Source organism: Amphiura filiformis, chromosome 17 (genome assembly GCF_039555335.1).
Source record: "Amphiura filiformis chromosome 17, Afil_fr2py, whole genome shotgun sequence".
In the NCBI taxonomy this organism is placed as follows: domain Eukaryota; kingdom Metazoa; phylum Echinodermata; class Ophiuroidea; order Amphilepidida; family Amphiuridae; genus Amphiura; species Amphiura filiformis.
Genome location: NC_092644.1, coordinates 19,430,688 through 19,457,618, shown reverse-complemented (window position 1 = coordinate 19,457,618; position 26,931 = coordinate 19,430,688). Strand labels below are relative to the sequence as shown.

Genomic DNA, 26,931 nt, shown 5'->3' with positions numbered 1-26,931 from the left:
TCAAACATGACTTGAATCAGTATGGCCATGTATGTGCACATTAATCCTAGCTCCTATAAATACAACTCTTACCCGTTGATGCGCAGCTGACATCAAATGCTCCTGTAGGTTCCCTGTATAGGTCTGGCGACATTCATAGCAATTTTTCTGCACATTTTTATCAGCTTCTTTTCTGAAATTGAAAACAAAACAAAAAACAGACCGAAATTGATTAAAGTAAAATTAAGACAAATTCCTATACTACACTTGGTTTCAGTGAAGAACGGCAGTCCTTTGCACAGATTGAAGCGGGCATCCTGTTAATGAGCAACATACGCAAAGTTTTGTGTACACTTCAAGCGCACCAAACCAACGTAATCAGCCAATCAGATTATCAGTCTCTTGTTATGATTGTCAGACAATTGAATCAGCAAATCAGAACCCCACTTCCATGTTTACGCTGTGCACGCTCTCAAAATGTAAACAACTGCCGTTCTTCTCTGCCACAAACTGTAGAGACGGCAGAAAGTTGCGTTTTTGGCAATACTTACATGGGATACTTACAATGTATGGATTATGTAGGATGGCTTTAAAAATCCCACTGCTCCTGTCAATTGGCAGAATTGGCAATTGAACCACATTTGTTCCAAACAATAGACAATAGACAACAGGCCCCAATACCCTGCTAGATTTCCTCCTGCATCTGAAACGAGGTTTTCTTCCCAAAGTATATTGTTCTGCAGACATTCCAGGCCCAATACCCTGCCAGGGCACCGGTGGTCTCACAGGTTTCCCCAGGTACTCCTGATTTCCTCCTGCATCTAAAACGAGGCTTTCTTCCCTAAGTATATTATTCTGCAGATATACAGAAATGCTGGTAATGGATAATGACATAAAATGGTCCCGAGTCACTACGAGTATTAAACCGATACACAACAATAAATCCAAGCACCCAACCAGAGCGCCAAAATCCTGATACACTTAACATCTATACTCTAAATCAGGAACATTGTGCTATAGAATGGCTGTGTATATAACAGATGGCCTACATTGGGAGGGCGGGTTAGTGTGGTGGTCTTCTCACTCGCTTCTCATCACTGTAGCTGGGGTTCAATTCCCAGTGGTGCCACATGTGAGTTTGGTTGCTGATCCATGCTCGTCCACACATCTAAAATTGGACCTCTTCCCATATCCCTGTCCCGTCATATCCGGATGGCATCCCTTGAATTGAGTAGCCTCTGAGCACTATTGGGCTTAAACCTGGCTTCGGCCGAATGTTATAAATAAAATTAATAAATGTACATCCTGCCCCAGGTGTGACTCAATAAGAGGCGCAATTACCCCTACATGTATATGGAACAGCAGAGGTACACTTCCTAGCACACTAACAATGAAAAATAGTTTCACATGTTGGGGGGGGGGAGTGTTTTCCATATTACTTGAGGTAGATTCTTCTCCTGGTTATCACCTGCTCCAACTTCTTACTGCCATTCACAGCTTGGGTAAATCCTGGTGTTACGACTCAATAATGCATGTTCCTATTGGAAATAGGGAGATGGAAAGCATTGGCCAGCTGTTACTTGTCCGGTGTCAAGTGGTAAATTGCACTAACTACACACAAATGATCATCCAGGTTAATTCAAACCTGGCGAGTCCCTCGTGGACCACAAAAATGGTCAATCTGGCTGGTCCAACTGTGAGCCCAGGTGCATGATAACAGTGAAATCTGGAGCCACGCATTCATCTGGAGTCACATGCGCCGATCAGGTTCTTCACAATTTGAATCTCTTCAAATCTGCTAAAACTTACACTTCAAACTGTATTGAGTTCTCGCTTAATCTTCCTAGTTTTGATCCATTTCTGGATGTTCAGTGTCCTGCTTACGAATCTGAAACATATCACAGCACAACCTACAATGATGTGCTTGCTTACTTGCTTATTTTGGGTGGTTTTCCCAAACCACGACAGCTTTCCATAACCTCCTGTCCTGCATCGCCACTCCCAGGTCAGATGTTCCAGTCCGGTGTCTTGCTTGAGTACATCTACAAATGTAAGGGGTGGTCTACCAGGGTTTCTTGTTCCCTGTTTGGGTGCCCAGTTTATCAGGTTGGCGACAATGATGTGGTTTCCAGATATTGCCACTAAACATAAGCATGCTGTCCTCATGCTTTGGTTCCTGTCATATAGGTCATGGGTCAATTGAGATGGGTAAGTAAAGGTCCACAATCGTTAGCCTGGTCAACTGGTAGGCGACCTTGTCCTTATAGATCACACTCCTGTATACTTGTATACATGTCTGGACTTAGGTGGTGTCTAGACTGACATGCCCTGGGCCACATAACTCAATTATGTAGTTCATTATTCCAGATGTGGTGGTGACCGTTAACAGGTTATTGTAGCTGATACAAGCAGATCCAGCCTCTCAAGCTGCAATCACCACCAGTTGTTCATGCAGCACAGCAAAGGATATCATGCAGGTGCCAGGCCAGCTTAGTCAGATGGCCACAAATCTCAGCATCTGGAACAGTCCCTTGCTTGCAGATAATGAAGTCTCCTTGACTGCTGAGAAAAAAATGCTTGATCCAGTTCAGTCCTTGGCATGTCTGTCTGATTGCCACACATCAAGGTTGGCAGTCATCTAGAGCTACTTAGCCGCAGTCTGTGGCCCTCACGGACTTTTCGAGCGTGTAGCGCAAGGCGTTCAACCGAAGCGCTAGAGCCCGAAAGTAGTGCTAGAGCTAAAAATAATATTCCTAAACAATGTAGCACTCTGAGAGTAATTAATATTGAACTCCCACTTCAAGAGATATTTACTACTCCTGCACCCAAAATGCAACAGTCATGAATAGTCTTGTTTGGAAATTTCAAACTTTAAAACAGAAATGTAATTCATTCCATTATTAGAAATACATTGAAATAAGCATGGTTGCCAATCCGAATCCATATCCATCATCACAGCTAGAAATTTTCTCCAGTTACTCTGGATTTCCTCCTGCATTCTAAAACACACATTTCGGTCTTTCCCCATATCATCCGAATCCCATTCTTGTTGTGTTAGCTCTGCTTCATCCCACCACCTCGAGATCCAGTTGCTGGATAATTGCATTGTATTAATCCTAATATTTAATTACTTCAGAATAATGTTCAGACAACTTGGGTTCAATTTTAAGCAATCTATTTTGTACACAAAACAATTAAAAGCCAGTAATAAAGCATTATGAGCAAGAAGGGGGGTTCTACCTAGGACGGACGAACAAGTCTAGTATCATATTTCAAATAAAGCATCATGTAATTATTACTCTGTATCCATTATAATTTCCCAAGTTCCCGCAATTCTGCAATTATTTATCACCCTGCACTGGTATTTACAGGGGGACAGCTGCCCCCTTGGCTACGCCACTGCTGTCTCCACATCTTCATTTGCTAGAAAAGTCATAGTCAAACATTTGTTGTGACAAGCTACACTGTACACTCCAGTTACACCAATGTCAATGCATCTCTGAGGAAGACTTGGATGATTTTAATATTGGGCTATTCCAGTTGAAATCCATATACCCCCTGTGGAAGACATGACCTTAATCTACCACACCGGGAATTTAAATTTCAAATGCCACTCCCTTGGACATGCACCATGGTACAATACAATGCACATACATGTGACGCTAACAGAACAACCAACATTGATAATTCAAATCACAAGAATAAGGAGTGCTATCTGCCATCACTTTCCATCAATGGGACGCTCATCCAATGGTCTGCTTTGAAAGTAAGTGGGAAGAGTGGAACCCTCCTAACACAGAGTAAATGTACCACGGTTGTTTGATGGGATCATTTATTAGTGTTTCAAACAAAACATCATGTACAACCAAATTTTAGGCTTAAACAGCTAAATGTGATATCATGCTAATGTTTACAGATGCTTTTGAGTCATTCTCAACTTATATTTCCCCTCTTTTACAAAAGTATTCACTTTTATAGCATTTTTAAAGCTTTTTCGAATATAAAATGTATCTATTAATGACAAAATTGGTGGCGCTATTTAGAAACTGAAAATTACTCTTTCAAGCTGTTATTACAAATAATTCCTTTTTTGTTTGATAAAACATGTTTATAAAATTTCCTTGTTGCTTGTTTCACCTATTCCAGTTATTTTAATGGCAGTATTAATCACCTACTCCTTCCAAATAAAGAAATATGATTTAGGATAAATAGCGCCATCTATAGTTTGCATTTAGTTAATAATGAAGACAATTCGATATACATCAAACAACCGTGGTACATGTTGGCACTGGTATACTGCATGTCTATCTTTCACCTAGACTACCTCCTGCTGTCCTGCATCAACAACATGACATCTTGCTCTGCTTGTCTGCTTGTTTATCTACAGATGTCCCAATTGATATAAGCATTTCATCCAGACCTGTCAACAAGTACGGGTAACAGGAGAAATTGGTATTACACTGGGCCTGGCCTTCTGTAAGCCCACAAAGGCCAAAAGTGTGTCCATTTTTAATCAAAAAGTTGGTTCTTGCACAAGCTATTTTGTGCAGTTGTATCATGTACACATCCTTGAAAAACAAGGTGCATCTTTGATTGGATGATGATTATGTCTCTAAATTCCTTTGAAACTCATCTACCTCCTGCCCCAGGCCAGGCTGCCAGCTCTCACCCACCCTTCTTTCATCCACGTTGGCAGCATATCAGCAAGTCACTTATGCTGCCATCTTGAAAAGTGTATCACACCTTCAAAGGAGGACACTTTAAATGTGTGCTCCAAATTTAAGTATGGAAAATCAACATTTTCATATGTTTGAAGTTCCATCACTTGGCTTTTTGAAGACAAGAAATTTGCACATGTTTGAAACCCCATCACTTGGCTTTTTGAAGACAGTGAAAGCAAATAATTGGCTGCAAGCTAGGAAATCTTCCAATCAACAGTTGGCCATATATATCCATCAGGACTGTTCAAGTCTAAAGGACGATACTTTCTTTTCTCCCGCACTTCGAGTACAGAGTATCATGGGTCTGCAGTTTGCTAGCTATCCTCAGTGTCATAATTCTTAGTATCCAGGTGATGCACTCCAACAACAAAAAAATGTACATATGATACAAAGTATGAAAGTACCTCCAACAGTTTGTTTGGTAAACAAATGACAAATACCTTACATTCTGCAAAAGCACAACCATCCTTGCCAATTCACTCTGAAGCAAATGATGACGATGATGATGATGATGATCATCATCATTATCATCCTTTGGTTTAGCCATGGAGCAGGCAACCACAAGATTTTTCCACACTGAGGATTCTTGGGTAAGTGTAGCTCTCTGTTTTGCTTGAACCATGCCTTCATAATATCCTAGCAAACATTTGATGGACAGATAACATATCTCCTTGCAGGTTCTTCCTCTGGCAGACCACTGTCTTAAAATAAGACATACAAGATCATTTAATCTGCTCATACCCTTTGATCTCCTCTAATCATGTCGATGTTCTGAAATGAAATGCAGAGCTCAATAGATCCAATCTGCAGAACAGGAGGTATTGCATGCTCAAAATGAGCAAGTATGGTATAGGATGGCCCTACAAAATGTCCAAATATCCAACGCAGATAAGTAGGGGTACTTTGGCAAACCGCCCCTAAGGAGAAAACACTGCTGAAAGAAGAGTCAATGGAAAACCATTCCTGGAGTTGTAAGAAGGTAAGGCAAAGGTTCAAATGTCAGAGTGTCTATCTCTTTCTAATGATAAGCATTCTGACCAGATTCCTCCTCAGGATGATAAGCTGTGAGCGGTTTGCCATCTTTCACCTGTATGTGCCTGTCTTCTTAGAATCCTGGTGAGATTAAAGGTCTAATACTACCCACCTCATCCTGCACAGCAAATCTGTTTACCTTTCCTGCATATGTCGGTATCCCATTTATAAACCATGGTGGCGAGTGCCCAATGAAATGACACCACTTATAGGTACTGCTTCATACCTGCAAGCTTGTGGTCACAAGTTGAAGCCACTGCTGCTAGCAGATAGAACCATGTCCTGCACAAGCCCATCTTTAGTACAAAGACACTCTATTCCTCACATTAAATGATGAAGACACTGTCTGATTATCTGGTGGTGCCACAAATGAATACTTGGATGAAAATAACAACTAGACTTAGCTGTGGTCTAAGACCACAAACACAGCCGTGTTTTGACGCCTTAATGACCTTTGACCTCAAAATATATAAAACGCCCATAGACATTGGCTAATGTCAATGTATGGGTGCAAGTGGCACCACTTTGCTATGTTATTTGTGGCAGAAAGGGGCATTTTGAAGGTTTTTCGTCTCAGACCGGAAGTGACCCCTTAATGACCTTTGACCCCAAATGAAAAAATACCACATGTACAATAGGTAAACACAATTTACGTGTGAATATACCATCACCCTCCAATGTTTTTCTTAGCAAATAAAATTTTTTGAAGGTTTTTCGTTTTATACCGGAAGTGACCCCTTAATGACCTTTGATTCCAAATTTGTGAGGACCCCATAGACACTGGGTAATAACAATGCATGTGTGCAAGTGGCGTCACTGTCATACGTAATTTGTGGAAGAAGAAGCATTTTAAAGGAATTTTGTTTGATACCGAAGTAGCCCCTTAATGACCTTTGACCCTAAATGAAAAAATACCACAAATGCACAGAGTAACTACAATTTATTTGTAAACATACCGTTACTGTCCTATGTTTTTCTTAGCAAATAAAAAATTTTGAAAGTTTTTCGTTTTATACCGGAAGTGACCCCTTAATGACCTTTGATTCCAAATTTGTGAGGACCCCATAGACACTGGGTAATAACAATGCATGTGTGCAAGTGGCGTCACTGTCATATGCGTAATTTGTGGAAGAAGAAGCATTTTAAAGGAATTTCGTTTTATACCGAAGTAGCCCTTAATGACCTTTGACCCTAAATGAAAAAATACCACAAATGCACAGAGTAACTACAATTTATTTGTGAACATACCGTTACTGTCCTATGTTTTTCTTAGCAAATAAAAAATTTGAAGGTTTTTCGTTTTATACCGGAAGTGACCCCTTAATGACCTTTGACCCCAAATCTGTGAGGACCCCATAGACACTGGCTAATAACAATGCATGTGTGCAAGTGGTGTCACTCTCCTCGTAATCTGTGAGAGAAGAAGCATTTTGAGTTGAAATCACGTTTTTGACCCCTATGACCCCTGTTTGACCTTTGACCCCACGAGTTTCATGTGACATGTAGGGGCATGGTCAATGATCATTGTGACCAAGTTAGGCCAAAATCGGTGCAAGCATGTAAGTGCTAGAGCAAATGTAGTGGTCGGCAGAAGAAAGAAGAAAGAACCTGTAAGAAAAAAGACACAGCCGTGACTAACGTCACGGCTGTGTAATCATTCATGTCATCAGTCATTCTTTTAACCATCTGTGCTATGTAATGTACTATAGTAGGCCTATAGTCAACATCAGTACTTTGTCACAGTTACTTTGTGCATTGCGTATAAAGGTGCACTACCTTTCATCACGCATGTAAACATGGTAATTCTTCGAGTACACAATCACTATTTAATACTGCGCCCACTGGAGCACGAACTGACATCACTGCTACAAGGCAGTCAAATGGACTATAAATGAGAAGATGATTCTGGCATCCAATAAGCAGTTTCTGGTAGTTAGGGGGCATAACAAACAATTACAACATATCAAGCCATGACATCTCCCTCAACTATTAGTCCATATTCCATTGCAGCTTTGACTAACACTTCATCAGCAACAAACCATAGATACTTCATAACCTCCAATCGCATCTGCTCACACATATGCTTTGCTGCTTTTACTTTTTTTTAGTATTCTAACTCATTCTTGCATCCGATTAACAGTTTTGGATGTCACAGGTGACTTGTACGACATCCCATTACAATATATGGCATCTATGGTAACCCAATGAGTCCTTTTTCCATTCTTTCCGCTATTTCATTGGCTACTAACAGCATATTTGGATGGATTAGCATAGAGGCCGGTGCAATTGGCCCTCTCTCCTGCAGCACATGTCCAGGTTAGAATCCCCAAATTGCTGCAAGCAGAGCAAAGTGACCGATCTATATCAATCCTCAATGATGTTTTCTACAGGTACATGTACACTGTACTTCCAATAGCGCTGGGCGATATCGCACCCTGCGATATATTGCGATATTAAATCCTTATCGCGATGACGATATGTAGAAAAAGTGACAGGCAAAATACTTATACTTGGTTTCCCATCCAGCTTCTGCCCACGACCAACTTAATTTTCAATGCTCAGGAAGGCAGCAGTCTGTGATACTTGGTCTCCCATCCATGCTTCTGCCCACGACCAACTGTTTATTGCACAATAATATAAATGGCGGCGTTTGTGGTGAAATCTCGGAAGTACTGTAGATTGCACTTACAAATATGGCAGGTGTACTGGTTTTAATAACGTTTCGGATATAAAGAAGCTGTTTTGAATGATGGCAGTGGATTGAATAAGTATGTTTTGTACAGTCTGTTTAATTGTATTCTTGTTGCTTCACTGCTTGCCGGGCCATTTTGCACCCGTATAACAGTGAACTTCTGGTCATGCATGTATGGATAAAAATATTGTCAGATGGTGATATCACGATATGTTTTTGGCCGCGATATGCGAAAGACTGATGATGCCCAAGCCTAACTCCCAGTTCCCCGATCCAAGACTAAATCCCATTTTATCCTCAGAATCCCGCCTGTCATGTCCAGTTCTCATCATATTGGAAGTACAGGTTTAGTGTAGTCCCTGATGCACTCGCTTCTCACTGTTGCAATCCATTACCTGTACATGTAGCTCACAGTCAGTTTTAGTGTTTCAATCCCCAGCTGTCTCTGTGTTCTTTGGATATGCACATCTTAGTACAAACCAGATCTCCCCAGAAGATTGCGATTGTGCTGGAATTTATTGGCTATGACTTTGTCGAGTCTGGGAAAAAGCGCTTAATACATCAAGACAAATTATGAAAAATAAAACAAGTTGACAAATACAAAGCAAAAATCCACTTTTTGAAAAAATAAAAAAAATCAACAAAAAAATCAGCCTCCTTTTGAAGAGAAACCCATACTAACGTAGTTCTGGCTTGGTCTTTTGCCGGTGATTTCATTCCTTTGTCTGGTACCTCTGGGAGAGTCTTCAGGTACTTGATAAACAGCGGCTTCCCTGAACTGGTCATAGCTTTCGCTACGTTCTCCTTGTGTTTCTTGTCGATGACATGATTCTGGTAGCCCTGCAAAATAAGAATGTTAGAAATAACTTAAGTTTCTGGATTGATGACTGCATAGCTTGTTCACTGATGAATTCTCTTCACATCACAGATCATATGGCTCATCAGGTGTTTTGGTATACGATTCTGAAACGTTTGTTACTTATCTGCAACTACATGTATATACTAATGTTTATTTTGTTCTTGATCACACAAACATTGCATATCATAAGCTGCAAATTTGTAAGTTCATCACTCACTAAATTATATTACACTCTACAGAATAGTCTTTTTGTTGTTAATGTGCCCACCGAAGAAGGGAGCAGAGCTACTTTCTCAAGAAAAAAATTTATCCGCTTGCTCCATCAAAATATCAAAAAACATGAAAATACCAATTTTGTAATAATTCGCTCATGTTTATTTCATTAAACCAAGTGTAAGTGTAGATGGCTGGCCCCAGTTATCGTCTGCTTTTGTTGGTATATGGACTGCGATTTCCTCAATCTCACTTGCGCCAGACCAACAGTACATCCATCATTGGTGTATCGTTACATTCACCGCAGTGGGAGTAGAACTGACCCAGTTCCTCAGATTGTGAAGCTTTCAAACTGCTTTTTGTACAAAGCACAAGCTAAATACTGGCTGAGAATTGGTAATGGAAGGTCTGGACCACTATAAATGCTACATGCTTGTCTGTCTCACCTATGTTGTCCAGTCTCATTTTGCACATTGTAGTTTTATCGCTCCATAATATCTTTTCTCTGCACAATGTATTTAATTAAGTTTAGGCCTTTCATATGTTTCTTTATGGGTGGCCAAACATGTACGAGCCTTATGCTCTTTTTTGGTCAACCCCCCATTGCAATAACATATGTTTTGATTTGTATGACTTTTGGTAAATAAAGCTGAAACTGAAACATGGTAGTGATAAGTGTCCATAGCTGAACTTTCTTCAAAGCAACTTGCATGTCATCTGACTCTGGTTATGTACCTAATGAAGGTCTACAGTACCTTTTATCGGATCAGAGTTCCAGCACCTTTTTTGCTGATGTAGCATGTGTTCTCCGTAAATACCTGTGGGGTCCTGAATGGATAACTGAATCATGTCATGAAATATCTGCACTTCATTCATTGAACAAGCTGTGTCGCATCGCGTGACCTGGTTGTTTTCACATGCTAAGCAGGGTGTCGCATCGCATTGCCCTGGTGTGGCCTGGTTGTTTTCACATAAGCAGGATGTCGCATCGCATTGCCCTGGCGGTTTTCACATGGTAAGCAGGGTCTCACAAAGTGCCAAGGGACCTTGCTGAAAAGCGAAATCTATGGAAATTCTGCAAGCGAAGCACCTAGGAGCTGAGCATCATCATTATTTTGTCAACTCCAGCAGCGTCTGTTATACTTACTTGTGACTCATTGCAGGGCATCTGGCAAAGGTAGCAGAACCACTCAACCATCTGCTTATTCTTGACATAAGACTTCATATCTAGCTTTGTAAAGAGAGAGATCTGAAAAAGGAGAGTCCGGTAATGCGGTTAGGATTTTACCATAGGCCTTCAATATGATTTTAGCCAAGGTGGAATTTGAATCTTGTAAAAAAACAAAAAAAATTCCAAGAGTCAAAAATTATTAATTTCAAAGAGTGAAATCAATGCCAGACAATTATTTAGGGATCAAGAGAAAGAGAGTAAAATCTCTTTTGGAGATGAAAACTTCAAGCCAAACAGGTCACCTAATGTATATAGGTACAGGGAACAAATCTTGTTGACAATCATAAATAGTATACAATACCTTTCTGAGAAGACATAATTATCTACCTCAAAAATGTTAAGATATTATTTGTGCATTGTATGTTTGCTAATGCATAAATGAAATTAAATGCTATATAATGCAACATAATTCAGCAGTTTCCATGATTGCCAACCTTTTACATATCAAATGGTGTGCAAAACCATACATGTATCTGCTGCATTATTTGCTTCTTTTGTTACTGTAGATACTTTGAGAAGCAGAGTCATGTAAAATACTTCTCATGTTAAAAATGCAATTTTCTGCACTTGTCTTGTTATTTATTTGCACTTTGCAGATGCTGCATTCTTACTTGGGAGGGAAACTATGAACTCCAACATATAAGCCCAGGGCAAGCATTATAAATCCAAGGCAAAAGGATGCAAAGGGGGAGATTTAAGTACAGTATTGACCCTATCCTAATGTCATCCGATTGATCACAAAAAAACATCTTGCTATCAAGTACCAAATGTATACATACCTGATGCTGGATACTATCATCACCGACATTCTGAGCCGTGAAATCCTCAACTGTGCTTGAGACTTCTTGGCTCTTATCAGCCTCTTGCTCGCCTGTCATACTCTTCTCAGCCTTATCCTTCTGGTAGGTAGATGATAATGGTACGATTGGTGTGTCTTTCCCTTTTTGAAACTTCAGGTTGATCTTGATAGTCTTCTTCTCGTCCCCAGCATTCCTCTTCTGAAGTAACCCTGGTCCCGATCTTCTACCTGCTTCACCTTCTGTTTTGGTGTCTCGGGCTCTATTGGTTTGGTCTTTCTTCGTATCTTCTTTTGCTGTCTTCTCCAGTACAGATTGGTTCCCTTTATTAGATTCATCAAAGTTTGTCCTCTTAGCATCTCTTCCTGATGGTGATCTTTTGACTGACTTGTCATCTCTTTTGTGGTCTTGTCTTGGCGACCTCCCAGTTGTCTCATGCCTAGGAGACCTCTGACCCCTCTCACGCCTCGGTGACCTTTGCCCTCGCTCATGCCTGGGTGACCTACTTTCTCTCTCACGTCTCTGAGTCCTTTCTTCGTGTCTAGGAGACCTATCTGCTCTTCTTCGAACCGGTGATCTTCTATTTCTCTCATCTCTATCCGAGGACCTTGGACGCGATCTCCGCCTGATGGGGGAACGTGGTCGATCTCTTCCTGCTGATCCTACCCTTTGGTTTATCTCCTTGGTAGAACCCCGTCTGTCACCCGACTCCGGCCTACTACGCCTAGGAGAACCGCTTCGCCTTCTTCGCCTGTCTCTTCTCGAAGACTCTGTACCACCTCTTCTTTCAGAGGAAGCACTCCTCTTTTGCGACAAATCTTCTTCAGCTTCTGAAGACTTTTTGTACGTAACCAAAGAGTCAATCCAACCTTCAACATCAATCTCATCATATTTCCCACGTTCTCCCTCAACTTTCACCTCCTCCTCCTCCTCATCCTGCGGATGTACAAAATTTGTACTCCATTGATACGGGGATCCCTCCGATGCATCAGCACCACCGGTGAGACCTGAATTCTCACCAGCTGCACCACCACTGCTTACACCTCCTAGATATGTCCTGCTTTTGTCCTATAGATGAGAGAAAAAAGTGTAGCAAAATAAGTTCATAACCAGTATCGGATTTAAAATTGTCACACAAAATCAACTTCACAAAGCAACCACAATATCAAGTTATGAATTTTCTTTATTAAATCAGTACATAACATAAATGATTACTATAATCTAATATCTGCAGAAAGAACAACAATGTTATAACTATAGCTCTATTTTGCTGCACTTGCCTGGTACAAACTCACCCCAAACACATTTGTGACCGTACAGCACGAATGAGCCGTAAATTCCCTAAATTGTATTCCGAGTTAAAATCACTGAGTTCTCAGTGTAAAATGTGTACGAAGGTCGTAATCATCGGTAACTTAAGCTGGCGCGACATCTATCTCATTTTGATAGTCAAACACCAATCAATAATCCTATTGTTGAAGTGGATAATAAGCTTCTACCTTAGATGGCTATAGAAATTTTAATAGCTCTGGTCTTTGTTTGCTTTGGCTAAATCCTGTTCAAGTGGTGGGTTACAAGGCATTGTACTGTATGTATAACCAACAATTAACAATGAGAGAACTTTCTTAAACCTCGTTGACTTGATGATTTGAAATGACCGCCAATTATGACTGTTTGATATTTATTGCCAGCAATGTGGAAAAAGTGACACATGTAGAAACGAAAAAAGCTATAATTTTGTTGAAGGAGCAAAGTTTAACAAACCATAACCCCGATTCTGGATATCGTTTGAAGTCAAATGATACCATTTTAAAGCTTATGATGTATATTTTCTAAACACAAAATAAAACAAAATTGACCGGGGGAGGAATTTACGGCTCATTCGCCGTGGTGTACGGTCACATTTCATATGAAACCAACCAGGAGTATTATTTACATTGTTCTAAAACAAATCCAGTAAAATAGGTGATGTTGACATACCTCAATGACGTTTCGTGCTGTATCACAGCACTTTCTCAAATTGAATGACCAGCTTTGACCTTAGGCGTCTGTTGCTTCCTGTTGGTAGCTGGCGTAGGTGGCGCTGTTAGTAGCTGATCATAGATGTGCGGAAGGAAGTAGTTTCCACAATCCCTATTGAGAGTGTTAGCCTGCCCCTCTTTCGTATCCAAATTGATTCCTTTATATGCCTTCTTTTTCTGTTGGTTTCAATGTCTTTTATCTTGGCTTCGTCCCAACCGATCACGTGATTGTCTTCAGCGACATGGTCCGTGAGAGCGGATTTTCTAGGGGCGCTTTCAACCGATGTTTTTCTTTGTCAGCGATTCTTTAAAGATCATTAGGAAGCGACTGGAAGATGACAACACGCTGAATGAAAGGACTAAGCTTTCCATAGATGACATCATGGAAGTTCTCGAGTTTGCACTCACCACCACTTACTTTTCCTTCCGGGGCCAAATATATCAACAACGGTTTGGCACAGCTATGGGTTCGCCGGTCAGCCCGATTGTAGCGAACTTGTACATGGAGTGGCTTGAACAAGAAGCGCTCGTCACAGCCCCCCTTGACATAAAACCTAGGCTATGGAAACGTTACGTGGATGACGTGTTGGAGATTGTTAACAAGGGGTCCGCAGAGCCTCTCACAGAGCATCTAAATCAAATAGACAAAACCGGCAATATTAAGTTCACCTTTGAAACGGAAGAAAACAAGCAAATTCCTTTCTTGGATACACTAATAGTCAAGAAACCCAACGGATCAATCAAGCTCTTAGTTTACAGAAAAGCGACACATACAGATCAATATCTGCATTTCCAATCGCACCACCCCCTACAACATAAACTCAGTGTAATCCGGACACTTATGGACAGGAAAGATAAAGTTGTCACCGAGGAGAAAGATAGAGAGTTGGAGGAAACGAGAATAAAGGAAGCGCTTTCTCGCTGTGGATACCCAGAGTGGGCATTTAAATCTGTTCAAAAACCGAGCAAGCCAGTAGTTAAAGATCAGTCGCAAACAAAAAGCCGCGGCTTTGTGTGCCTCCCGTACAAACAGGGTCTTTCGGAAAAGACAAAGAGAATCTTTAAGAAGCACGGTTACCAAGCAAATTTCAAGCCACACAAAACACTCAGAAACCATCTTGTTCACCCTAAAGATAAACGGGACGTCAAATCTACAGCTGATTGTGTTTATGAAATCCCATGCTTAGGTTGCCCAACATCTTACATCGGTGAAACTTCAAGACTCTTTGGTACAAGAATGAAAGAGCACAAATCTGAATCAGACGCAGCTTCGGAAAAACCCTACACCAGGGCACAAAGAAAAACATCGGTTGAAAGCGCCCTAGAAAATCCGCTCTCACGGACCATGTCGCTGAAGACAATCACGTGATCGGTTGGGACGAAGCCAAGATAAAAGACATTGAAACCAACAGAAAAGAAGGCATATAAAGGAATCAATTTGGATACGAAAGAGGGGCAGGCTAACACTCTCAATAGGGATTGTGGAAACTACTTCCTTCCGCACATCTATGATCAGCTACTAACAGCGCCACCTACGTCAGCTACCAACAGGAGCAACAGACGTCTAAGGTCAAAGCTGGTCATTCAATTTGAGAAAGTGCTGTGATACAGTACGAAACGTCATTGAGGTATGTCAACATCACCTATTTTACTGGATTTGTTTTAGAACAATGTAAATAATTTTCAATGGACAATCCTGATGAATCTATTTGCGGGCAACCAGGAGTATCTCCATCAAGTTGTGTCATAGCGGTAGTACTTTATCTACGAGTATGTCTTGCTTAAAACCAGCTATGGGGCACCGGTCAGTGACAAATGTTGGGCTCAACTCTGTCCATAGCCGTGTGAAGGAACAAAAAGGGCTCAAATCCGCCGTTGTGGTGACAATTTGATAGCTTTTGAGCCCTTTTTGTTACCAACATGCATCACGTTTGCTTATCGATCGCTATCAGCAATAATACCTTATGAGTAATAGGCTGACAGCTTTGCTGTAAATCGTACCAATTGTTAAAACTGCAAAATGAAATGCTGCAGCTATACCAGTTGCCAAGATGGTTCCTGTATCGGACAGAAAATTTAAATTCCCGCCAAGCTGGTACAGTACGCTGCAACTTTAATTTGATAGTTGCTTGCTCAACTACATGTAGCGCCAAAACAGTTTAGATACAAAACACTCCAGCAGAATCAATATTACATAATTACTCAAATAGACAGTAGTTATATTGCAAACTTCAGCAACATCTTTTACAACATCATTGGCAAGTCTCACCTGATTTTGTTTGGTAGTCTTCATCTGTTTGGTGGGTTCAACTTGCATCTCAAATTGAGCAAGCTCATCTTCTAGCTTCCGCTTCCTTGCATCCGCCACAGCTCCCTGCTGCCAAGGTTGGTAACTGCTTGTGGTGACACTACTCGGTGCCATCAACCCCACGCCGCGGTGAGGATACCCTCCTACAATACTTGATGCTGTGGTTACGACTCCGGCAAAGCTCGTCGTGGACGGAGTGATCATTGACGATCGGAAGTTAGCGCTAGAAGCTGGTCCGACATTTCTAGGTGCTGTTTGCATCATTGAAGGTGAGTTAGACAATGAAGAGCTCCCTAGGTTTAAATTACGATGCCGCATGTCTGTATCTTGAGAGAATGCTATGGGACTTGCTGAAGCGGGTGAGTTGATTTGTGGCGATGATCTCTGTGATGATGATGATACTTGCGGTGAGGATGTCTGTGAGAAGCTTGGGCTTGACTGGTTCGAGTGGTTTCCTATATTGGAAGCTCCATATGGACCATTGCTGCCTGGAAATCTTGGTGGTGGGGTTGACCACAAGTTTCCCTGTCGTCCTCCTACGGATGGCCTTATATTCTTCTGTAAGGCTCCAAACATTGTTTCCTGCATTCCTGGTCTCCAGTCTGTCAAGGGTGGACCATTCGGATGTTGCTGGCCAAAAGATGAAGCACCCATTGAAGATGATGATGCAGAACCTGGATGATTAAATTCACAACAAGAATACGATAGGAAAAGATTTAAGCATGCTGTCAGATGCTTTTACATAAATACATTAAATATAATACTTGCAAGCACATTTGAAATAGACATAAAAGAGTAAAACAGACAGACAAACAGACCAGGGCTTGAATTTGGCATTGGTCCAGTGGCAATTACCAGCTGAAAAGGTTGCTGACCTGTTATACAATGTCCTGTCTGGCCTGAGTGACCTTTTGTCAGAAAGTGCAATGTACTCAGCCCTCGAATTGACCCACGGCACCGACGGCATATTGCCGTGGGTGCCCAACCCCACTGCCGCAATGCCCTCAAAATATGTCCTTTACCGACGGCAGTCACTTGCCGTGCCCTCTAAAGAAGTTGCCGTCGGTGCCCTGCACCTCAAAGGACTTTGCCAACCACTCCAACTCCTTTGTGATGAGTTCTAAGGTCCTTGCCGACTTTTATTTACATTGATTTCCCCTTCTATGACCTTTTGAAGGGACACCTATGCTAAACTCAAAGCTGACCTCAGAAGACAGTTTTGCCGACAACCCCTTTGTGCACTCCTTTGTGATGAGTCTTGCCGACTTCTATTTACATTTATTTCCCCTTCTATGACCTTTTGAAGGGACACCTATGCTAAAGCTCAAGGTCACTTTTGCCGACTTTCTAACTGTTTACATTTATTATTTTCCTTCCATGACCTTTTGAAAGGACACTATGCCTAATTAAGATAATTTATTATTTGATTTCTGGACATTTTCAATTAATTCTTATATCTGTTGGATTCATATATATACCCTCACTTAGACATGATTATAAATTCCATGGTGTTAAATTGTTTTTTTTGCCCAAAATCATTGTCTGGTGGAGTAAAACAACTACAAATCTATTGTGTTATATCATTGAATTAAAAACATATTTTTAGTGCATTCAGTCATACATGTAGTCACTAAATATTTCAATGAGCTAATTTGCACATTTTACCAAATAAGGAAACCTGTTTTGTAGTATACATGTAGGCCTACGTTCCTATCAAAATATTTGCGAACATGATTAAGCTCATCAGTAGAGTAGACTATAATGACTTTATGCTTAATGCTTGTGGTGATAGCTGATGATGTCCAGGGGATGCTGATGTAGCATTTACATATATATTATAATGAGCTAATTTGCATATTTATATTTTGCAATTTTTAAGGAAAATACCTTAACCTTTGGTGTTAGAAAGGACAGAATAATTCTGGTATACCCTGCACACAAGTATAAACCTAATCCAAATCGATATAGCTACAGACTGAAATAAAAGGGAATTTCCCAATTATTTCCGCAATTGTATACTTGCGAACTTCAATATTTGAAGACCAATGATCGATAAGCACTAAAATCATCTATCATGATTGCTAACGTGAGTTTTCTTTACTTTTGAGAAATTGCCTTGGTGCCTTTCTCAAATTTTAAACAGTTGCCGTGATGCCCTTTTGAAATATTACAAATTGCCGTGCTGCCTCGCCTTTTCAATGGAAATCCAAGGCAATTGTCAACTTGCCCTAAAAAAGTTGCCGTGCCCCTTCAGATCCTTAATTCGAGGGCTGAATGTACTTTCACAATATACAGATCTATCTTATAAAGTGCTGCCAGTCTCTATGCACTTTTATTCCGTCTCTATAGATGAGTTGACCTCAATGTTTATCAACAATGGCAAGGGACTGGTATATCGATATGCTTGAGCAAACTGCATACAACCAAAAAGTGTACTGACCGCAAATAACATGTTTTACGTATATTAGGGGTTTGAGGTGGTAGTGTACAGGGTCCCCTTTCCCGTCTTGGGGCTACCGTTTTCAAGATTGTACTAGGTTAATCTTAAAAACGGCAAAGAACATGTATAATAAGGGATGAATGTTTTTGGGTCCACCCTTTTTAAAGCCCTATAGGATAATCGTGAAAACGGTGACCCCAAAAACATGACTGAAATGGGAACCCCAAATCCCCCAATTTAGCAATACCGTGCCCATATACAAAAATGTAGTATGTATTTTAGGTCCCAGTTTTCGAGACATCATCATTTGCATACATGTAGTATGGTATTTTATGTTTAATGTTTCTGTTTAGTGATTATCAAGTTTGAGAAAGTGTTTCTAGAAATCAGCAGGTGTACTTGTGTCACAAGTTTTGTGAACATGTTTGCTCTATTTATCCATCCACATTGTTGAAACTAGGGGTAACCTATCATATGTCCCATTTATTATCTGTATACCTTTAAAAAACGACCCACAATTTTCAACATTTCATTATTACGTTTCTGGCAGGGAGGGAGGGGGTCGGCCGAGAAACGAAACTAGTTACGTTTATACATGTAGGACATCATCGATCTTTTGGTTTGTTCCCTTATAAAAGAATACTTTCGCAGGGTCATGCACTTGAATCATTAGCCCGACACATCATGGCCCTATTGGCTCCTTCCTCGCCATAGGGCCATGACTTCCGTATTGCAAAAAGCGGGGCACACTGAGGCAGCCGAACCGTGAACTCACATCGCAGTTTCAAAGGTTCACCCTGCATTCATATAAATACTCACATGTTCCTGAGTTAAAAATAACACTACTCCATTAAACCTGCATTTCACAGCAAAAAAATGAAATTTCTTCGCCACCATGGCCACCGTGTTATCTCTATGAGACATTAATTTTTGTTATGGTGACGATCATACGGTCACAAATTCAGTCATTTTACAGTCTTCAAATGTACCCAAAATTTTCACACATGCACAAAATATGTTTTGCTTTTCAAGTCTTATCTTCATGTGAGGAACAGTTAAAATAAAATTCGATACTGTGTACCCTGGACCATCCGACCTTCATACGGAGAAGAACAGTGAAAATCGTAGTGACGGAGGTGTGAGTACCGGTACCTCAGGCTATTAAAATCATCTATCATATCTTTTGTATGCATTTTCGTCCATTGAGAAATTGCCATGCATGGTGCCCTTCTCAAATTTTAAACAGTTGCTGTGATGCCCTTTTGAATACCGTAATTACAAGTTGCTGGGCCGCCTCGCCTTTTCAATGGAAATTCACGCCAAGGCAACTATCAACTTGCCCTGAAAAAGTTGCTGTGCCCCTTGAGATCCTTAATTCGATGGCTGCATGTAATTTACCAGGGGAATCCAGGTTCTTTGATATTACCGTATGATTCAGAATTCATGCACATTTTGTGATCTTTCTGGCAGTTGCCCTGGGGTTAGGGGGCAGGGACGTGGATGTACATATATGTACAAGAAAATATTGCCCGCCAAGCCCGGCCCTGTCGGACGTACAGCCGGAACTAGCTGTTATTGTTACATGTAGGTGGTCATGTGTCTTATGGTGGGACCCCAAAATACCTGGTGACGTTACATTTTCTCTCCTCTTTCTGATTTAACTTGTTGTCACAGGGCTATTCTTGGTCCAATTGCATCAAGTTTGGGCTCATTATACAGCCTGATTATTCTAATTTTCAAATATGTTTCTCAATTTGGAATGCCAATTTGTTTAATTAGTGAAAAATACCAAAATGTTAACGAAGATAAACCTGGTGGATAAGCGGTGGAGGATAAGCGGTGGAGGAGTATGTACATTCTCTATGGGAGACATGGCATCTTTTTGAATTTTAAATTATATCATTGCCATGATTGCCAAATTGTATGCTATACTTGCAAATCATATCTCAAATTAAAGCTTGATCATTCATTAATCTTATTCAGCTATTAATTTGATCTAATTGTGTTTACAAGTATTCACTGAGAACCGCAAGTCACAAGAACCTCAATTTTTACTATTCACTTATACACATGTCACTTGTATGACCCACCCCATGACCCCCGGGAGTGGTGAGTCACTTTACAAAGGTGCGTCGGATTTAACTATACCATGACCCACATGTGCGTCTAAACAATGACGGACATTTGCCGACAATGACTGAGCCCCTCGTCAAAATTGTGACGCACATGTTAAGGATTATGACTGTCCTCATGACGAAAATTTGACTCACCATTTAGGTATTTTTACTGACACTGATGCACCTAACCATTGACGCACCTAGGTAAAGTGACTGACACTGACGCACCCCTCGGGGTATGTTGTGACGCACATATTGAGTAAATGACTGTACCCTGCGTCACTGATTGGTTGGTAAATGACCCAACCATGACGCACATCCCCCGGGGGTCCTAGGGTGGGTCATACAAGTGACATGTGTATTACACACAAATGTCAAGATTGTCAGTCACATTGCGTTTTGGCTTTTAATTGTTGTATCTTGAGAATTATACACCCCAAGGTAGGAAATGTATACATTTTTGGAAAGCTTTTTACCCCAGGAATCCAAATATGCAGTTAAAATAAATGTAGGATACACTCTAAAGAAAATATTTTCAAAAATGTAATCAACATTTTGTGTGTGAAGTTACGTATATTTTCACACCCTGTATCACCACTTTGGTCATTCATAACATAGCAAAAGTATAAATTTTATTTAAGCTCATAGTGTTGCCTGCCACAAAATTAGATTACATTTGAGGTATTCCATATCAGTAGCAAATGCAATAAATTATAAATTTACTAGTAATATTAATTTTTTTCATGATATCACCCTATATATTTTCTTACGCACCCTGTAATACCAACTTCATTTTTGCATAGTTGGATTCCTACATGTAGGAACATAAGCTTTCCAAAAATGTATAGTTTTGTTGGTGTGAGATGTATAGTTTTAGACATGTAACAATTTAAGTGAAAAGGAGGACAAATGATCAAAATCAGTGCTTGTAACGCAAATGTGCCCCACCATATGCAGACATGCCAACTTTGAAATCCAGATTTCCGTAAAAAATCCGTATTTTGCACCCTAAAACCGTATTTTTTAAATATGTACCTTTTGCATACATGCCAACCCTAGAAACCCCAAAAGTAGAACACATAATTGCGAGGGAGCACATAACAGCCGGGGTTCAGGGGCCCACCTTACAAATTTGCAATCAAATTTGGCAATACCAAAGAACCATTCCATCAAAGTAATAAATCAATACAGAAAGATGCTTCCTTTACGAGTCATCACTCATTGAAAGTGCTACTTTGCTATACTTTACATGGAAAGCAGCCATCTTAAAGTCGTCATATTTCCTTAATTACATGACCGATCCAGCTGATTTTCGGATATGTGATGCACAGTTGAAAATTAATTATTAAAAGATTTGGTGACCTCAGACGACCTGTGACCTTGTATGTGACCTTTGACCTCACGAAATTGGATAAAGTATGTAGACCAAACAAATTGATATATTTCTGGAAACACTGGGTTTTGTTACTTCTAATGTTGTTAGAAGCATGCTTTGTTAAAACTTTTAAGTTCAGAAAATCATTGATCATCTGAATCATCATCATCATCATCATTATCAGGTTTTGTTCATGTTTCAAAAAAAAATTAAAATAGTTTAATGCCAATGTCAATTAGAAGACTGTACTGGGTAGGCCTGGCATTTTCGGGTAATTTTGTACCCGGGTACCCGCCGCAATTTTCGGGCGGGGTATGTTGTGACGCACATATTGAGTAAATGACTGTACCCTGCGTCACTGATTGGTTGGTAAATGACCCAACCATGACGCTGACATTACATGACCGATCCAGCTGATTTTCGGATATGTGATGCACAGTTGAAAATTAATTATTAAAAGATTTGGTGACCTCAGACGACCTGTGACCTTGTATGTGACCTTTGACCTCACGAAATTGGATAAAGTATGTAGACCAAACAAATTGATATATTTCTGGAAACACTGGGTTTTGTTACTTCTAATGTTGTTAGAAGCATGCTTTGTTAAAACTTTTAAGTTCAGAAAATCATTGATCATCTGAATCATCATCATCATCATCATTATCAGGTTTTGTTCATGTTTCAAAAAAAAATTAAAATAGTTTAATGCCAATGTCAATTAGAAGACTGTACTGGGTAGGCCTGGCATTTTCGGGTAATTTTGTACCCGGGTACCCGCCGCAATTTTCGGGCGGGTAACCGGGTACTCGTAATTTCAAAAAAAAAAAAAAAAATTTTTTTTTTTTTTAAGTTTTTATTTTTCGGTTTTGTAGTGTCTCTGGACTAGACATAAATGCCAGGATCATTCATGGTTGACCTAAAAAAAAAAAAAAAAAAAAAAAAATTTCAAGATATTTTGTTATTTTTATATGATTTTATAATGATTTCAAAATGTATTGAATTTGAATGCATTTTGAAATCATTAATAGACTATGACATGAATACAAATTATCAATTTTCATATTAAAAATAACAAAATATCTTGAATTTTTTTAATTTTTTTTTTTAGGTCAACCATGAATGATCCTAGCATTTAGGTCTAGGTCCAGGACACTACAAAACCGAAAAAATAAAAAACTTTCAAAATTTTTTTTTTTTTTGATTTCGGTACCGGGAGGGTATTTCCTACCGGGTAATGTAATCTCGGCGGTACCCGTTTACCCGACCGAAAATGCCAGCGGTATAGCAGTTGTCTATGTATGGTTAAAGAAAAATATTAAAAATATTAATGTGGGAAGCCATTCAAATCCGCAAAAAGGGGGCCAAAGCAATCAACCGCGACGAAGGTATCGTCTCTCTCGATCACGTATACGATCCACTGCTCAAAACAAAAACATCATCACTTTCGGGAAATGTCAACAAGCCGTTTCAGCGGAAAAGCAGTGGACCAAGACACTTGTGATCAAGCCATCAGACCAGATGGCGAAAGCTAAAGAAGTGAGTTTCTTTTTATTGGATTTGCCTAGCAAAATGTTTAATTATTTAATTAATTAATTAATTAATGTGCACTGCTGCACCATTGAGAAAACAAAGTCGGAAAGCATCTTGTAGGCTTATTCTTTTGCAGACCTAAATAGTTAACTAAATACCTCCAGAAGACAGCATGTGTAGCAGTTAGATGAAGATGCTTAATAAAAATATTAATGTGCATGAAAAATCTGCATCCGCAAGTCAGGAGAAAATTATTTCGGAAACCATCTTGTAGGCCTATAAATATTTCTTTAATGTGCATGCATCGTGCGAAAGTCAGAAGTAAAAGGAGGTCGGAAACCTTCTTGTAGGCTTATTCTTTTGCACCAATATAGCTAAATAGTTAACTAAATACTCTCAGAAGACATAGCATTAGGTGGTTAATAAAAAATATTAATGTGCATGAAAATTGTGCAAGTCAGAAGAAAATTATTTCGAAACCATCTTGTAGGCTTATTAAATATTTCTTTAATGTGCATGCATGGTGCGAAAGTCGGAAGTAAAAGGAGGTCGGAAACCTTCTTGTAGGCTTATTCTTTTGCACCAATAGAGCTAAATAGTTAACTAAATACCCTCAGAAGACATAGCATTAGGTGGTTAATAAAAATATAAATGTGCATGAAAAATCTGCAAGTCAGAAGAAAATTATTTCGAAAGCATCTTGTAGGCCTATTAAATAATATTTTTTAATGTGCATGCATCATCGAAAGTCGAGAGAAAAACGATGTAGGTAACCACTTTAACAGACCAAGAAAGTGGTCAAATGATACCAGTAATTCAGTCGATAGTCTAATCTTGCAGCTGTTTATCTTTTTAAGACACAACATTTTAACCGTACTAGTTGGCATGTCTGCATATGACACATGACCAGGTATGAGAGGGAAACGTCAGTTAACACATTTGCTAGTCAGCCAAAATGGCCTAAACCGGCAATATAAATTTACATTGAAATTTAAAAGAACCGCTTGCTCAAGGAAACCTACATGTATAAATATGTTGTCTACTTCACTTGACCCAAATATATGATTTTTTTTGTGATGAGAGACTCGCACTTGGAAAAAACTGCTATCGTCATGAGACTAAGATAGCTAGAAACAACACCGAAATGCTTTTTTGGGGAAATTTGCTAGCTGAATCTTTTTGATGAAAGTCAATCTTTGACTAGATGTAACTTTGTTACGGAAAGTGCTATGAAAAAAAGGTTTTCAGTGTTGGCTTTCTTTACTCAAGGGCTTTAATTTGATATAAAATGATGCAGTTTGATGGCAAATTTGAATTCACCTGGCATACCTATTACATGTATGTTTGTGACAATTTCTAAAATTATGTCCGCGTCCCTGCCTAATATTTAGTCCCTGCTAGCCCCGGGTCCGGGACAGCAACTGACGTCCAGAGTCTGCATAATATATTGAGCATTTAAAAAGATTAGATTTTCTCAGAAAGTCCTATTATTCTATACAACATGGATTTATTGCCAAAAAAGTACTTTTTATTTTTACTTCTTTGCCCAAAAACTCACCTGTTCCAAACCCTGGGCGACTTGAAGCTAGATTTGGTTTTATGTTAGACAAAGCACCACTATTTTGCACAAACTTTTCTGCAACAGACACTGGTGCCCCCATCAATCGGGTCGCAAATATTTGCTTTTGAAGTGCACCCTTTGATAGTGTAGCTTCATCACTTTGCTGCCGAGGGGCGCGTCCGGGTCTTCGCAAAGGCTGCGAAAAACGCCCATAGTTTGATTGATTGTCAACATTGCTATTATGAATAAGAGACAATGCACTGTCTTCTTCAAAGCCAGTTCTCAAACCTTGTTGATTAAAATTTGAGCCAATGTTTCCGCCTCCGGAATTTGCAACAGTGGAGGCTTGTTGTTGTTGTTGCTGCTGTTGTAAAGTCAATTGGCCACTTTGTACTTGCCGAAGGATCGCAGCAATTTCGTTCACGTCCAGGTTATAACTAGGTGGATCGCTCGCTCTTTGAAACGACATCGTTTAGATGAGGTGTTAGACGACTCAATAAAACAATTTACATTTGATTTTATGACCTTATTACGGCATTTTGCAGCCCCGTTTTAAGCACTAATTCAGTCATCACACTTTTTCCATGCATGCATGTAACACTAACAGCATGTTGTGAACAATATTGCACGGGGCTCGCGAATGAGTAAAATTTTAGTACCAGTCGTTACAAAATAAATTAAATCTTGAAGTTGACTGAGTTCTAGGGACGCAACATTAGACTTCAAGGTGGTGGGGAGGAAGTATTTGAAAAAAAAACTTTCCCCACCAACACTAAAAAAAAACTTTCCCCACCTAACTGTATAAATGCATGAAAATTTAAAAAAAAACTTGTCCCCAATTGCCCCAACCCAACTTCCTCCACCCCAGTATTTTGAAAGTTGGGGGGGGGGGCAGGTTGTTCAGTGCCCCTAATGGAGTATGATTAGGAGCAAATTGATGTTTTTAACGTTTTTCACCCGAATGACCAACAAAAGTGGGGGGTTGCCCCCCCTCTCAGCCCGGGGGGGGGGGGTCACTCCCATCATGCCTGTACACCCCTGGGCCTCTCAGCTTGCCAAACACCTCTCTCGTCGTGCCAAAAAATTTATCCCCCGCACGGCGAAGAAGCATTATGGTACAACTTTGGCGGATGAGCATATTTTATTCCAATTTAACATTTGACATGAAGCGCACAAAAAAAAATCCATTTCAGACTATTTTTTGCCCGAATGACTGAACTTGATAGTGCATACAAAATTTTGCAATATTACCCCCCGGTACCATTCCAAAACATGGTGTTTGATCAGGCTAAAAAGGCGCATGCCCATGCAATTTTCGGGCCCCCAAATGTTGGTTGCCCTGGGCCCGGACCCATTAGGCCCAATGGTATAAAATCGCAGCCATGCTCCACAGAGCCAAACACACCGTGTTTGAAACACCCCCTCAGTATGATACCACCCCCGGATAATTAGGCCGAGTAAAAAAAATACACGTTTCTCGTCCGCGCCCTCCTCCTTTTTTGAAGACTTTTCAAATTTCTTTTTATTTTGTAAACTTTCAGTTATAACTTGTTGAAAAAGATGTTTCAGAAGATGAAACTTATTTTACAGCTTTGTAAATACATACTACATAATTTAAAGCTATTTAAGAAGAGTTTTGTGATCACTGGAGGGGCCAACCTCTCCGATGAAATAAAAAGGGCCTCCTCCGTTTTCTCAGATATTAATCTGTATGTCGAATACCCAAAATATGGTGCCAAATATAGGTATTTAGTGCCATTTTCCAATAAAAAATAGAAAATAAAAAGCCCCTCATCCTCCTAATTTTCAAAAACCCGGACGAGAAACATATTTTTATTTTTACTTGGCCTTAGTGGGCCTACATCACATAAAGTAGCTCGGGTTCGGGTTAGGATCCGGCCGCCGATTTTTTTTTCGTACCTCATATGATTTTTTCCGTTTTTCATAATCAAACACGGAATAAAGCAAAACTCACTGAAAGAATAAGATTTTCTGAAAAATCAACTGATTTTACATTAAAACCAAAAATTATCCACGTTGCGGAAATTCCGCGAA

General features: G+C 39.9%; 1 protein-coding gene across 1 annotated transcript; it reads right to left on the bottom strand.

Moving 5' to 3' along the window:
• Positions 1 to 25,454, bottom strand: LOC140137034 (uncharacterized). Its single transcript, XM_072158694.1, has 6 exons — positions 24,874 to 25,454; positions 15,815 to 16,527; positions 11,507 to 12,592; positions 10,644 to 10,745; positions 9,107 to 9,264; positions 1 to 172 (listed from the first exon to the last, which is right to left on the bottom strand). Exons 1-6 carry the CDS (start codon positions 25,343 to 25,345, stop codon positions 1 to 3), a joined length of 2,703 nt encoding a protein of 900 aa, XP_072014795.1. The 5' UTR covers positions 25,346 to 25,454.
• Positions 25,455 to 26,931: the final 1,477 nt, after the last annotated feature.